We start from the raw sequence: 15815 nt of genomic DNA, 5'->3' as shown, positions 1-15815 counted from the left end.
GGAGCACAGGAAACTTCGTCTGGAATTTGGTTCCAGAGAAGAGGAGCAGTGTAAATGATGACCGGTCTCCATATGATTTAAGCTTAGTTCTCGGGACTTTCAGCTCCAGATCTACACGGTTTATGCTGCTCAATAAGTTCTGTGATGTATGATGGGGCTAATCCATTGGTGGCTTTATACGTCATAAGCAAGACTTTAAATGGATTCTGTAGATTACTGGAAGCCAATAAAGTCGTTTGAAAATAGGTGTGACGTGATCAAATTTTCTAGAGTGAGTAACAAGACGAGCGGCACAATTTTGGGCTCTTTGCAAAAGTCAGAAGTGCATTGGAATAGTCTAATTTTCCTGATAACACAGAGTGAACTAGTTTAAGACAGGTCTCTTCAGACAGGTATTTACGTATTTGACCAATTTTCCGGATGTGCATGAATATACTCTGGCAAGTGGCAGTTATATGTTGTTTAAACAGGAAGTTGCCGTCAAATATGGCTCCGATGTTTCGGGCAGAGGATCCAACATGAATGTTGTTGATTTGATTTGGGGCAATATCATTTTTGGCTTGATTTTGAGGACTTCTGTCTTCCCATCACTCAACTGCAGTTCTGTTGTTAGTCATCCACATCTTGATGTCAACTAAGCATTCTGCAATGCGAGATACTGCATTGGAGGTGTCATTGCGAGTGAAAGCCAAGTGAAGTTTATTGTCATCGGCATATTGATGAAACTGTAGATTGTGTTGTCGAATTAACTGACCCAGAGGTGTAATACATAATGAAAACAGTAGTGGCCAAAGAACAGATCCTTGGGGTACACCAAAGCGTAGAATCTTGTGAGATGACACTTTCCCGTTGATGATAACTGATTGAAATCGGTGTGAGAGATAAGATGAATACCACTGCAAGGCGATGTCTTTGATGCCAAGATCAGCTAGTCTTTCAAGAAGAATGATATGGTCGATGGTGTAAAATGCAGCAGATAAATCGAGTAGAACAAGTATGACGTGTTGATGCGAATCAAGTGACATGAGGATGTCGTTGTTGACTCTAAGGAGTGCTGTTTCAGTACTGTGGTACTTTCTATAGGCAGACTGGAATGGTTCAAGTAATGAGTGCTAGTGGCCGGTAAGATACTCGTTGAGTCAATTTGCAACAACTTTCTCTGTTACTTAAGAAATGAATGGTAAATTAGATATAGGTCTGTAGTTCTTGAGTATTTCTGGATCCAGTGAGTCAGGTACTATTCCATGATGACATGACAAATTGATAATATCGGTGATTGTTGGCAAAACGTGATTGAGAAATCCCATAAGCAAAGCTGTCGGGATGGGGTTAAGCTGACATGATGTAGATGGCGATTCACTGATGATTTTTCTCACTTCACCGACTGTTGTTAAATAAAGGAAGCTAAAGTTGATGTGACTTGTTTTTGGATTGGTGGCATGTGGCTACATGGGTTGAACGTGTCGAGCTTATTACGAATGTTAACAATTTTCTCTGTAAAATAATCACTAAATAATTCAGCACGTTTTTGTCAGCTGTTGAGTGGGTTGGAAGTTGATTTGACGTTTGCCCAGTTATGCTGGAGACAGCTCTGAAGAGACGATTTTGATTGGTAGACTTCTGTTCAATAATTCTTGCATTGGTCACGAAATGTTTTTCTGTGTATTTCAAGTTTATTACTGCGCCAGTTTTTCTCGAGGGATCTTCTGAGTCGTTTTGCAGCAGAGATTTCAGCAGTGTACCATTTAGTATCGGGACGTTAAGTGAGAATCCGACTTTTGAGAGGTGCATGTCTGTCCAAGAGTTCCTTGAGGCAAGAATTATTGTATCTGGAAACTGTAGTTTAAAGATCTGCAGAAGATTTATGTAAGTCATATGACTGAATTTCTTTGCTGAAGTCATGAACAGAAACTGCCTTTACACGACGATATGTAACCTTGGTTTGAATTAATGGGGGCTTGGGTAAAACCAGTTGGACACGGACAGGAAAATGATCAGACAAGTAAAGGTTGTCAGTGGTAATTGATTGTATAAGAGAATCATAGTTTGTGAGGACCAGGTCTAATGTATGACCACAGATTATTGATCTATCAGCAAATATTAATTTTTCTGTCAGCAAATATTAAATAATTTAACGATTTATAAATTAGATGTTAAAGTCAACAATAAATAGCACAAACTGTTTTAAAGCTTGCATAATATTTAATGTCAGTTAAGGGAATCATCAAGCATGGAGGCACTAAAGGCAGCGAGGGACAATGGTTAGGGTACAGGACTCACAGTCGGAGGATTGTTGGTTCGAGACTCCAACACGGTGTTGTGCCCCTCAGCAAGGAACTTTACTCCTCATTGCTCCGTGGGGTAGTGGATAATGGATACCTTATCATGTAAAAGGGTTCGCCTGTTGAATGAGTACTAAAATGAAAAATGAAAAAGCCACAGTCTGATGATTCAAGAACGATCAACGTATCGAGAAACTTTAGTGGAATGTGTATTTTAAATTTCTTGAGATATTCGTCATTGTATTTACACTCTAATAAAGTATTCTGAAGTCTGCTTCTTAAATGTTTTGCAGTAGGCAAGAAAACAATAAACAGATTATTTTGTAAATGGATTAGCGAACGACCTAAGTCTTTGATTTTATATGTGTATTACAGCATCGAACGGTCACCACAGTTTCAGAACTTTAAAGATAAAGACTGAGTCATTTTCATCTTTTTGGTATAAGAAAAGAGAACATTCAGTGAAATTGGCAAAAACTAATTAAACTCAAAGTGCATTTGTGTGTTGTTATACATTTCTATTAGGTACTGTAACAGTAAATTTATTAATAAACCTGTTTGTGACAAATACATGTTTTTTGACCATTAGAATCTTTATTTTCATGCAAGATCTATGATATTTAAATAATGTTTGGAAGGTAAGTCTTCACTATAATGCAACTTTGTGACAATCTTGTCCGAGGCACTGGGATAGAAATACATTTCAAAGCCATTTTCAAGAGTAATGTGGTGTATCCTGTAGAAGGAAATTTTCATCATATACTTGATCCAGAATACGCATGATGCCATAGTTCTTTTTGCATGCCAATTAGAAATACGTTCTGGAATCACGTGATTAGCCGGAAATTGCTGGAAGAAAGCGTGTTCTCAGTTAGTTTGAGTTTGGCCGTCGTCAGAACGACCAACTGTCCTCAGCTCTGCTAATTTCGCCTCTTTCCCCTGTGATAACCAGCCTAAAGTATGTCGTTCGCAAAATCATAGTACTATTTAGCTATGGAGACTGGCGATAGCTTTATTTAGTCGAAGGCAGCGCAACCTGTACGTGTATGCCTTGAGGACCTCTGCTTGGGCAGGTTTTTGTCAAGCTATCGTAGATTCAAGTTGAGCGGTCCTTGTGGAGAGTTTTGTCACAATATTATACATTAAATCAAGGTATTAAACACACTTTCAATAACAAAAAACAGTAAAAGTTTTAAAATTCGAAAGACACAAGTTGAGAAGGATGAAAATCCATTGCCGTTTTTTAAGTTAAAATATTATTGACAACACAACACTAAAGCTTGTTCCCATTGTTGATGATGAATTTCTTATTCGTAATTATTTCACCCCTAAATTGCTTTACTTTACATATATAGAAAGATCCCGGAAATAGGTTCAATGTAAGTCAAACACGATTGGAAGTAATTTGGGATAATTGGATTTTCATATTTCGCAAATTTCTCAAATTATATTAGGTGCCATATAGTAAATGTTGCAATATCGCAAAGTACTCATAAAAACAAGTGTGTAATATAAAAAGAAAAGCAGATGAGATATCATTTGTAGATTAAATCGACATTACTTCACCATCCAATTATCCGAAGTTAGTTCCAATCGTGTTGTCAATTAATTTCTAGGGGATGGGGTTAACGGGGGAAACTTAGGGATTTAATTTTTTATTCTACTACATTGAAATTTTGACCTCGCCCTACACTCCTTAATCGTTGTATTTACAGAACTCTTTCACTTTCAGACCTACAAAAGTGCTCGGCCAAATAGGTATCCGCACTCGTGTCGTTATGAATGACTCCACAAATTCACAATGATTAATTTTGTGTAAAAATTGCACTAAAACGCTATTTCCGTAACCGCAAAATCTAACTAAATGAGACTTGGAAACATTGCCGGCCGCGTCCTCCTTTGATTTCCATCTGAACATATGTCTAGGACCATAGGATGTATCATTCGGCAAATCGAACATGATATGCCAGTGATAAATTTACACCGTCTACACCATTAGTGCACATTGAAGGACAATTCGGCGTTTTCCTCCTTTACTACTCTGCAACTTGGCGATTTTACATCCTGCTCAATTCACTGTCCGTTGGTCTTGGACATCACAAGTATTATCATCGTTTCAAAGCCGTCAAACTGGCGGTGTAAGACAAAAGAATGTTTTACTGAAACAAGAAAATTAGCCATTCAAGCTTTCAAAATTTGAAATTTGCAAACAACATTCGACAGCTATAGGAGAAAGAGTTCCACAGACTGGGGAAGATTTTTGAAGAAAATCAAGCAAAATATAGGATGAAATTCTCAAATACTACAGATGGAAATGTTACATAACTTTTTAAGTAAACACGATGAAGGCTTACCGAAAGACCTGTACAACTACTATTCAACTTTGTTAATCTCTAATACGTTTTTAAATGCTTCTTTCTATTTGTGATTAAAATTTGTTGTCTTGGCAAGGACTAGATTACTTCTTGAAGAACTGTCTTTTCGGTCCTCACCAGACTTTGTGTGTATGATTTTGTTATTATTATTTTCATTGCTCTGATGGAATCTACAGTCATTTTGGTATACCTTGCTTTTGTCAAAGTCAGATCTCCGTTTCTCAGGACTGGGGAATTGTAGACTTGTTTAACTTGTAAAGGGTCGAGATTTTTCTTGTAGGGAATGTAAACTTGAGATGTCGATACCTAGCAAGAGATTTCCGTAGCGTCTATTGCTAAATGTACACATCGTCTGGTGTTTTCCTATTGGTTTCGGCTAGAATCCAAAACGTGATCTTCATCGTTAGCAGGACATTCACGGGCAACTTAATAGGACATACCCTAGCCTTAACCATTGCTGTACGATTTAACTTTACCATAGAGCATTTCCGATCGATTTTTGCACCAATAATACCTTGTATAATAATCGCAATCATACCAATCCATAATCCAATAACACTAGGTCAAAATTTGTAAGACAATAGTTGTAAACATAGACACAAAACAGCACAGAACAGACAGTAAATAGACGGTACACAAACAAAGTCAAAGTCATGAAAGAAAGATATATGGACCTCTGGCCAAAAGACCAGGAAGTGATGTCAGGTGTATCGAAAATAGTAAACGCATCCTGCCCCACATGTGATATAACAATCGCAGGCTTCCCTTGCCCAAATGTAAACGAAGGTGTTTACCATCAAAGCGTGATCGTTAAGTCAGATCTGAGACCGCAAACTGTCGACAATAAAATAGATTGTGGTCATCACTCCATGAGAGATCCTAAATGATTGATTTACACACATTGCATGATTTGTATTGCGCATGATCGGCTCTCCGCCGAACGAAAAAATTTGGAAGTAGCAGATGACGTGCCCTAACTTTTCTCGCAGATGAAACCTTCAAAAGTACGAAAGACTTACGAAAATCAGACATCGAATTTGTGATATATTCGGGGTTCAATTGCTGACACGGATTGTAGGACGATTCAATAATGAATTAGAAGATGGGCGGCAAAGAACTTTTGTGGTACCAATAGTTAATGAAATTATTTGCAGAAGTCTTCATCACCAAATATCCAATAAAATGACCAAATATTTTGGTCAATGCATTGTGGACTGAATGGTCGTTAAACAACTGATCCCCTCTTGAATGTATGTGTCCATCTAGCTCAGTCTACATAGCAACTGCATGCATTCTCGGCTGTGTTGGTAACTCTTACGTAATACAAATTGAACTGCGAACAGTTTTATTACATCGGTGTATACGTCGCGAACGCTCCCATTGGACAAATCAAGATCTCGCTGTCTTCATAGTTATGAAGGGTGCATTCTGACAGCCCTTGTGAAATAAGGTCTTAGAAGATTGCCTTTTTGTGCATCAAGTGACACTACGATTTCTGTCCAGAAATAATGCATTTCCATATCATTATTGTCCTTGCATTTGCACGCTGCGTTGCCGCTGATTCCCCCGTGGTTGAGGTCACCTCAGGACAGGTAGCCGGCACAACCGTTGAATTCACCCACCCTGACGTCGCCATTCAACGTACGGTCGACATCTTCAAAGGAATACCATATGCCGAGCCACCGGTAGGCGAGCTCAGATTCCAACCGCCACATAGTAAAAGTCCCTGGGAAGGCGTTTACGATGCCACGGAGTTTCGCCCAATATGCATTCAGCCGGAGGACGCAGTTTCCCCTGGATTCAACCCGCAGAGCGAGGACTGCTTATTGTTGAATGTTTTCGCACCACAATCACAGGTAAAACTCCCTTTGCGTTTTTGGTAGCTGTACGCTGACACCTACATCTCTACAATAAAAGACAGTAAATGGTTCCCCTTCTACTGTCTGTGGTGCAACTTATATTTAAAAAAACCTTTCCAATGTGGATCTTGTTAAGTAAGTTTACAGCAGAAATGAGCAATTATGGATCGGATAAGTACTACCTGGAGTCAACAATATGGGAATTTACCATTAGTAGACATGTTTACTTGATAAGCTTGCTACATAATTTTGTCTGTTTTTGTCTGTCTGTCTCCACATTCTCTCTCTCTCTGTTTGTCTGTCTGCCTTTCCCTATATCCGTGTATGTCTCTCACTCTCCCTCTGTCTGTCACTGTCTGTCTCTATCCCTATCCCTGGCTCTGTCTCTGTCCGTCTCTCCCTCGTCCTCTCTCCCTGTTTGCCTAGTCCGAATCTCTGCCTGTGATGGTGTGGATTCATGGTGGTAGCTTTATCACAGGGTCAGGCTCATCATACGACTGTTTGGCTCTGTCTGCAATAGGAGAAGTCGTGATTGTAACAATAAATTACAGGCTCGGTGCGCTTGGATTCCTTCTGACAGGCAAGTCAGGTTTTAAACTCGTATTGATAAGTATTCATAGCTTGCGCGCTTGACAGTCTCGTTTCTACGACTGTGAATTAAATTATCGCGACCGGGAACGTGAGACACGAATGCCACAAGTATTTGAAAAAACAAGCAACAATGCCATGTTTAGAGTCAGCTGAAGATTGCCTGCCTTATAACGATGATTGATCAGTGATATTTAATAAAAGTACGTCGAGATATTACAGTAGAACTTTCAAAATCTGCACGAAAAAGTACAAAATGTCATTGCTGTCATGTAGGACAAATGAAATTCTTTTTGAGAAGCTGGTTAACGGAGACTCAAGGATGCAAATTTTTTGAGTCATGTTTCTGCAAAGTATCGGTAACATTCTCTTTGACAACACTGCTGCAATGTTCCCATAATTACCCTTATACTATCCGAGGACGCTGTTGTTGGCCAGTTTTACAAAGACGCTATCACCTCTTTCCATTACTGTTTTTCAAACCATGCATAATTTGAATCGAGGGGAATATTGTGCTCAAAAACATGATTTTAGAAGTTATCAAGCTATGAAAAGCATACATACCATAATTCACTGAAAAGAACTTTAAGAGCACAAATCATTATGAATCTATGATATATCTTTAGGGCTGTGTGACCTGAAAGTTGCAGGTGGGTGGTATCACTTACCATTCGAAAATGGTATACGAAATGTACGCGCGCAGAAGGATGTTGTCACGGTAGCCATCTGTTTGTGACGGTATACCTGACAGTGACTCATTGCATATGTGACAATTATTAATCACATCATGGCGTTAGGGCAAGCACATGTCATCAGAGATTATTCCCTGTGGACTTACGGCATTGATAATTTCCATCCGTTCGTAAGTAACACGATTGGAACTAATTTGGGATAATTGGATTTTCATATTTTGCAAATTTCTCAAAAGTGTTAGCTGCCATACAGCTGAATGTTGCAATATCGCAAATTTCTCATAAAAACAAGTGTGTAATATAAAAATTTAAGCAGATGAGATAACATTTGTAGATTAAATCGACATTACTTCACCATCCAATTATCCCAAATTAGTTCCAATCGTGTTAAGTCCGCCTGTCCAAATCTATTCACAGATTTTTCTCAGAAATTGTGGGACCGATAGTTTGTCAAAGTACAAGGACATGATCTTATGCCATACATGTACGGCATACGGTCATAAGGTTCTTGTGTACCGATACTAGCCAAAATCACAGCAAAGTAGCCATTTTGTTTGTTTTTTCATTTCTGGACTCATAACTAAGACATGCATGCTGTATCAAAAGTGGTACAAGGACATAAACAATACATGAATTTACATAGTTTTATTAATTTGTTTGCGATACAATCCAACATGGCTAGTAACCGCATATCAGTTAAGGTCACAATGTAATCATTTTGGAAGTAAAGCAGCCATTTATCCATATTGTAGTTCCACAACCATTACACGGAGGTGTCTGGAACGACTCAATTCAAACGCACGACTATGGCATTGTACATGCTGGCCAATTTCTTTCGCAGCTACTATGATGGCTGTAAATGCAAACAAGAACATTTGAACTCTAAACACGGATTAACATTTCCCAAAAGCATTTCATTCAGAGGATGTCATCAACGACCATGTTTTTGATCATTCCAACATCAATGTCAATCCACAGGGGACGAGCACGCCACTGGTAACTACGGACTTCTCGACCAGATCGCAGCATTGCAATGGGTACAGAACAACATAGCAGGTAGGGTCCATTTTACATCGAATATATACTAAACAGGATGATAGCAAGACAACAGGACATAACACTACGCGATTTCTTGTTAACAAGCATCTACTTCATGCACAATAAAATGCTGAATGACGTCAAGATAGCTGAAAATTTTAAAATCATATATCATGCCAAATATACTTTCATTTATTGCCAACATACCTTTGATAAAGTGACTACATTGATTTTATTAGTCCCATACGACCATTGAGCGCAGTTCCATCAAACCTATTCCTTCAAAAGATGACTGTCGTAGAACCCACAGTGTTTACCGGAGGAGTTCATTTTATAATAAGGCATCTCTATTTGCTGCAAAACAATAATAGTAAACTTATAACAATTAACAAATAAACAAATTCATAAATAAATTGATTTATTAATAAATGACTATCTTCAAACTTTTGGATTGGTTGTTGTTCGATAAAAACATTACGAAAACAAGTTTAACGGGAGATATACCTCAATTTGATGCAACCCTTCGCTTCTTATAGCATAAAGTTTTCAAGACTTGAAAAACTAGTGCTATCTCGGTAATACCGACGTATTCTCCTCACTTTCTCTCCACGTAGCATTTGGAGGAGATGCTAACAGGGTGACAATATTTGGTGAAAGTGCTGGGTCCATGTCCGTCGACCTCTTGTTGTTTTCGCCACTGGCGGAGGGACTCTTTCAAAGAGCAATTATGCAGGTAAGCTTATAGGTGGAACGCCTATTGATAATCACTTGGGTTTGCAATGTCAATCTCTCAAATGATAAATAATAAAATTCACTCTTTTCTTCCATACACACAAATACACCTAACCACGAACGTACGGACGCACGTACATGCATGCATGCATAGATGCATACATACATACATACATACGTGCGTGCGTACGTACGTGCGTGCACGTACATACGTACATACATACGTACGTACGTACGTACGTACGTACATACGTACATACATACATACATACGTACATACATACATACATACATACATACATACATACATACATACATACATACATACATACATACATACATACATACATACATACATACATACATACATACATACATACATACATACATACATACATACATACATACATACATACATACATACATACATACATACATACATACATACATACATACATACATACAACCTACCAACCGACCTACCTACCTACATACGTACCTACCTGCACATACCTACCCACAAACCCACCAACCCACCCATCCATCCAACCACGCACAAATCCTCCCACCCTCCAACCCGCCTGCCTGCCTGCCTTAATGAAAGCATCGTGTGTAATGTTATCACATTATGTACCCCACATTCAAATATAAGCATTCAAATATAAGCATTCGAATGTAGCATATGCGGAGTTTTTTTGAGGAAATTAAAGTGTCCTCAATATTTACTCTATTTATTCACAGAGTGGAACTTCATCATGGCCAGGCTACCCTCTTACGGATACAGCATTACAAAACAAGGCAGCCCATGGTCTCGGCAAAGTGGTTGGATGCCAGAAGGATACATCTGAAGAACTGGTTCAATGTCTCCGTACGGTGCCAGCCAAGGAGTTCAGCAAAATTATTATTCCCTTCACGGTGATTTGATCATAAAGCTTTTTCTGTCAAAACTGACCAGATTTTTTTTATTAATTAACGCCAAATTAAAGTACTTTATCGTCTGTCCATAACAAACATGGAATTTACGCTAAAACGCGTAACAACAGAAGATTTTCAGAGTAATTTAATTGATGCAGCTATAAAACTCAATGACGGTCTGAAATGACCTTTTCCTACCGGCTGGAACCATCACCAAGGGGAGTATCAGAAACTGATAATGAAGAGCATGCATTGAATCACAGATAATGTTCGGATGATAATAATGATTATGATGTTGATGATGATGATACGCATATGTGGATGCGCGTTAATTAACTTTTCTTTAATATATGTGCCGCTACAAAATTAAGCAATAAGTCACATTGTTGCTATAGCATTGCATAAGATTTTGACCAGTTCACGACATGCGTGCACGAGCGATATCGACTGCTATTTAGTGAACTGGTCACAGCGGAGTGGTGTACCCTGTATATAGCACGATAATTTATTTTCACGTCTCGACAAATCAGGTTACTTTTATTTGCGCAATCAATACACCAGACAGTATATTTGAGTCGTGGACCTAAATGCCCTACCGTTCTTCTTTGTAGAACTTAATACCAGGTGCAGCCGGAGAAGGGCTGGCGGAGGGTCCATTTGCTCCCTTTGTCGACGGCAATGTCTTGCCGGAAGATCCCAAAGCCGTCATTGCTGAAGGGCGCTTTTCTGGAACTGGTATCGACATACTGATGGGTGCAAATGCTGACGAGGGTACATTTGTAATAGCGTTAGCGCTACCTTACACGATAAACCAGACTGAACCTGCAGTGAGCAAATCTCAGTTCGAGGAATTCTTACCAGCTTTCCTCTTTGGCCCCGCGAAAAGGAGCCTTGCTGCTCACGACGCCGTCAAGCTAATGTACGTGGACTGGGCGACAGTGGACTCTGACGACGCTAACTACGCCGAAGCGTTGTCTCAGATGACCGGCGATGAGATACTTGTTTGCTCGACGGATTTGTCAGCCCGGGCGTACAGCGAGGCAGGTAGTAGGGTCTATCGGTATTTCATGACCCATGTACCGGCTTCATCAGTCTGGCCTATATCTTGGATGGGTGCAGCACATTTCGAAGATATCCAGTTTGTGTTGGTTATCACTTCTTAAACTATACCATCATGCCACAAGAAGAGGTGAACATGACTCTTCAGATAATGAAGTATTGGACAAACTTTGCAAAAACAGGGTATGTGCATAAATGCAGGATATATTATATATGTGTGTGTGTGTGTGTGTGTGTGTGTGTGTGTGTGTGTATATATACATACATTCATACATACATACATACATACATACATACATACATATATATATATATATATATATATATATATATATATATATATATATATATATATATATATATATTATATATATATATATATATATATATGCGTGTCTTCGTATATGAGAGAAAAAGAGAGACAGACAGAGAGATATTTTTACGAAAGATACAAAATACTGAAGAGAGATGAAATTTTTACTGGATCAATAGTATCAGTCACTTTCTTTCCATTTTCCTTCTGTAACATATTGATTGTTATGTGATTTTAGAAATCCAAACCTACCCTCGACTGGTAATTCCGAGCAAGAGGACTGGCCCTTGTTTAAAGTGCCCGGATTAGCGTATAAAGAATTGTCAATCGGCATGGAAACCAAGTACGGGCACAAAACCAGGGAGTGTGCATTGTGGAACGATTACATTCCAAGCCTGATAGAACGAACAGGTCGGTAAACGCCGATTCGCCGATAGCTACTTAACTTTTAATTCTAAATCTTTTCAATTGTCGTTGTGCTCGTGAGTATCAGTCCGAAATTGAGAAAACGAAAGGTGTATGAAACAATAAGTGTGACTCTCGTATTGTGGTGATTAAAATCACTCTGAGGCTGCACCGTCTGTTACATACTTCAACATTAAAAGCAGCACCAGCACCATCTTCATCATCATCATCATCATCATCATCATCATCATCATCATCATCATCATCATCATCATCATCATCATCAACACAACAACAACAACAACAACAACAACAAACAACAACAACAACAACAAGAAGAGGAATAAGAAGAATAAGAATAATATCAAAATTATAGTGACGATGATGATGATGATGAGGATGGGGATGATGCTGATGATGTTGTGGTGGTGATGATGATGATGATGATGATGATGATGATGATGATGATGATGATATTTGTGATGATGATTGTGATGATGATCATGATGGTGGTGGTGGGGATGATGATGGTGACGGTGGTGGTAGTTGTGGTGGTGGTAGTGGTGATGATGATGATGATGATGATGTGGTGTTGGTGTTGATGGTGGTGGTGGTGGTGGTAATGGTGGTGGTTAAAAAGGTGATAATGAGACAGAATGAACTGTATTATTTACTTGACTCTATTTCAATGTGTAAGTTGTGAACTGAACATTCGTTCTCGGCTACGTTCCTCATGACTTTGCCAAAACATGTCTTTATAAGTCGTGCTCGAAATATTCCTTCATCTTACATTACTGTCCTTTTTCAGAAAATTGCGATGGATGCACGAGTGCCGCTGAAGATACCAGTCCATCCGTGTTTGCAATTGGTGTTATCACATCCCTTCTGTACAGACGCTTCGATGTTGATGTCTAATTACAAAAAAAAAAAAAGAAAAAAAAATCAAGACGCGTATTTCAACAAAATAAAAAGTTGATATATTTTTTGCATTTTGTACTCACATTTGACTCACAAGAAGAATTGGCACTGCTGATGTCAACGTATCAGAGATAAGCTTATCCATTGACATGACAGTATGTCTGACAATACCAATGTTTGTTAAACAGGCCGGTATAATTGCTGTCCTCTTTCATACCAATTTTATTGTTTCCTTCTAAATAGCAAGTGCGAATATTATTTGTTCTCAAAGAATCAATCGAGATGTAAAATAATTGCCTTGCTTATTCAATTTACTATGTATAAAACAACGTTATTGCCAACAAGCTAGTCTTTTCGGGAGAATTATTCAGTTGCCAGCAATAAAGTTGCCATCGGATGAAACACTAATAGAGAATGTCCTGTCAAAGTGGACTTGGTTTTTTGAAGTAGAAGTACAAGTAAACAACAAAACAGAGAAAATGAGAACACAAATGATGAGTAATGAAAGAAACCTTGCAGGTTATTGAACGTGAATGTATTGCTACGTTTACTAAACTAGAAGAATTTGCGGGAATGTCTTACATTACAGGCACCATGGCTGCAGATCAATCGCCATTGATAGGTTGGAATCCGGTGGGTGGGTGTGGCGGTGGGTTATTATTGCTGGCACAAAATCTAATTTAGCGTGGCTTCAGGTGCTGTTACTGATACCCAGTGAAGTGTTCCTCGGCCAGAAAGGTAAGACGTCACTGCCGGTGAGGCTGCACACAACTTTTCGACAGCTGTCTGTGTAACAAAACCATCCGTACAGGTGAAAACACTGACGCTCGAAAACAGAAAGTTGAACGCGGGAAAAATAAAAAGCTTAGCCGCCATAAAAATGTTTTACACCATGCATGTTTTTTGCAAGGGCCATGACCTGGTGAACGGCACGAGAGCCTTATTTTCATGTAGGTGAGATATTTAGTCCACAATACATGAAAATAACTCCGATCCACGTTTCCATCCATCTTGATCGGAAATATGCTTGAAAATGTGTTTATATCTAATGAAGTATATCGCTAAATGATCGATGAGCGGGCGCTAGCAATCAATAACCAATATTGAGAACCGAACCGGTCAAAAACGATGCACCCTTGCTAATTTGAAGAAAGGTAACCTCAAACCCCAGTGTACTTTTTTGTCCATTTATTAAAATCTGCAAACTAATAAAACGATTGTCCAGGCAGGATTTTCGAACAACTGTAGGTGACATTTTACTACTAGTTCAGAGAATGTGATGACCGTAGATTATTGTTTATCGATTTATTGCACCGATAACACCTTGAATATAATCGCAGACTTCCTTTGCAAAAACGTCAACACAGGTGTTTACCAGCAAAGCTTGATCGTAAAGTTAGAGTCTTGGCCCGCAAACAATAAAACAGATTGTGGCTGTTACGCGTCAAGAGATCGTAAATTATTGATTAACACACACTGCATGATTTTGCATTACGCGTGGCCTTAACGCTTTCCGCCAAAGGAAAACTTCGAGTTAAGAAGTCTAGATGGCAAAGTTATGAGATGAAGATCTTTCAGAGACGTTACATTGATGACGCAGAGAAGCTAAGTACCTCCGTTCGAACGAAAGAAATCCAAAATTTTAACCTGAACGATGATCAAGTATCATACACTGAGAAATTTTGCAGGGTCGAACCATATGTACCAAAAACCATCGCGTACCAATACAATCTAGTGGAATTTTCGCACGTTTTTCGAAAAAGAACAACAGTTAAAAAGGTGACGAGTTTCTTTTTTCCGTGTTGTTTTAATTAAGCATAGCCCCCCCCCCCGCCCAAAGGTGTACGATTACAGTCAGATCTCCTGACAATATGATACACAGATTCGAATACGCATCTACCTAAAGCTCGCGCAAGACTTTATCGTTTTGTTGCATTCGTTCATATTGTGTGTCAACCACACAATTTGTTGTGTACATATGTGGAAAAGTCGTGTTTGACGAGTCAGTTACCACGCCCTCTTGCAATGAAATCGCGTCATGATCTATGTGAGTTGTACGAAGGCGACGCTAGGCTGTGATCATTGATTCAAATGTCTTCGAGTCTCTGTCGTCAAAAGTTTGCTGTCTTGGTCTACCAGTTGGCTACATTTTGCCATTCCTTTGTCGCGTTGTCCGTCGATGACTCGCGTGCACGCGTCGCCAAAGAAACTCATCGCGCGTGACCTCAACCATTCTCAAAGACGTTACTTTGGTAGTAGAAAAGACTTACGATAATCAAACAGCGAATTTGTGATACATTCTGGCCATGGTTCAATTGTTGACGCAGATTGTTGGACGTTTCGATAGTGACATATTGTCGAACGAAAAAACCCAAAAATATTTCCCCCTAATTGGGAAGCTTGAGTGACAAAGAATTTGTTTTATAACAATAGTAACGACATTATTTGCAGAAAGTCTTCATCGCCAAATATCCCATAAAATGATCAAATATTTTTTCTGATATGAAGAGCGTACTGACTGGTCATTAAGCCACTTGTCAATGACTGTTTACTTGAGGGGTGTAGCAATATTATGAGACCTGTGATCGCATTCGATGATTTTACGGGAGGACAGTCTCGAATGCACTGATCCCCACTTG

At 39.0% G+C, this 15815-nt stretch overlaps 1 protein-coding gene across 1 annotated transcript; it reads left to right on the top strand.

Moving 5' to 3' along the window:
* The first annotated feature begins 6080 nt into the window (after positions 1–6080).
* Positions 6081–13509, top strand: LOC139129917 (acetylcholinesterase-like). Its single transcript, XM_070695608.1, has 8 exons — positions 6081–6513; positions 6943–7096; positions 8775–8852; positions 9449–9567; positions 10308–10481; positions 11093–11723; positions 12092–12264; positions 13067–13509. Exons 1-6 carry the CDS (start codon positions 6166–6168, stop codon positions 11642–11644), a joined length of 1425 nt encoding a protein of 474 aa, XP_070551709.1. The 5' UTR covers positions 6081–6165; the 3' UTR covers positions 11645–11723; positions 12092–12264; positions 13067–13509.
* Positions 13510–15815: the final 2306 nt, after the last annotated feature.

This window comes from Ptychodera flava, chromosome 3 (genome assembly GCF_041260155.1).
Source record: "Ptychodera flava strain L36383 chromosome 3, AS_Pfla_20210202, whole genome shotgun sequence".
Classification (NCBI taxonomy): Eukaryota; Metazoa; Hemichordata; class Enteropneusta; family Ptychoderidae; genus Ptychodera; species Ptychodera flava.
Note: the sequence above shows the minus strand (reverse complement) of the source record. Positions and strands in the feature narration are given on the sequence as shown.

Excerpts from the sequence above, each read along its gene's own strand:
- LOC139129917 (XM_070695608.1), top strand. The coding sequence starts at position 6,166 with ATGCATTTCCATATCATTATTGTCCTTGCATTTGCACGCTGCGTTGCC. Across the intron at positions 6,514-6,942 it reads TTTTCGCACCACAATCACAG|TCCGAATCTCTGCCTGTGAT; the intron begins GTAAAACTCCCT and ends CTGTTTGCCTAG. Across the intron at positions 9,568-10,307 it reads TTCAAAGAGCAATTATGCAG|AGTGGAACTTCATCATGGCC; the intron begins GTAAGCTTATAG and ends ATTTATTCACAG.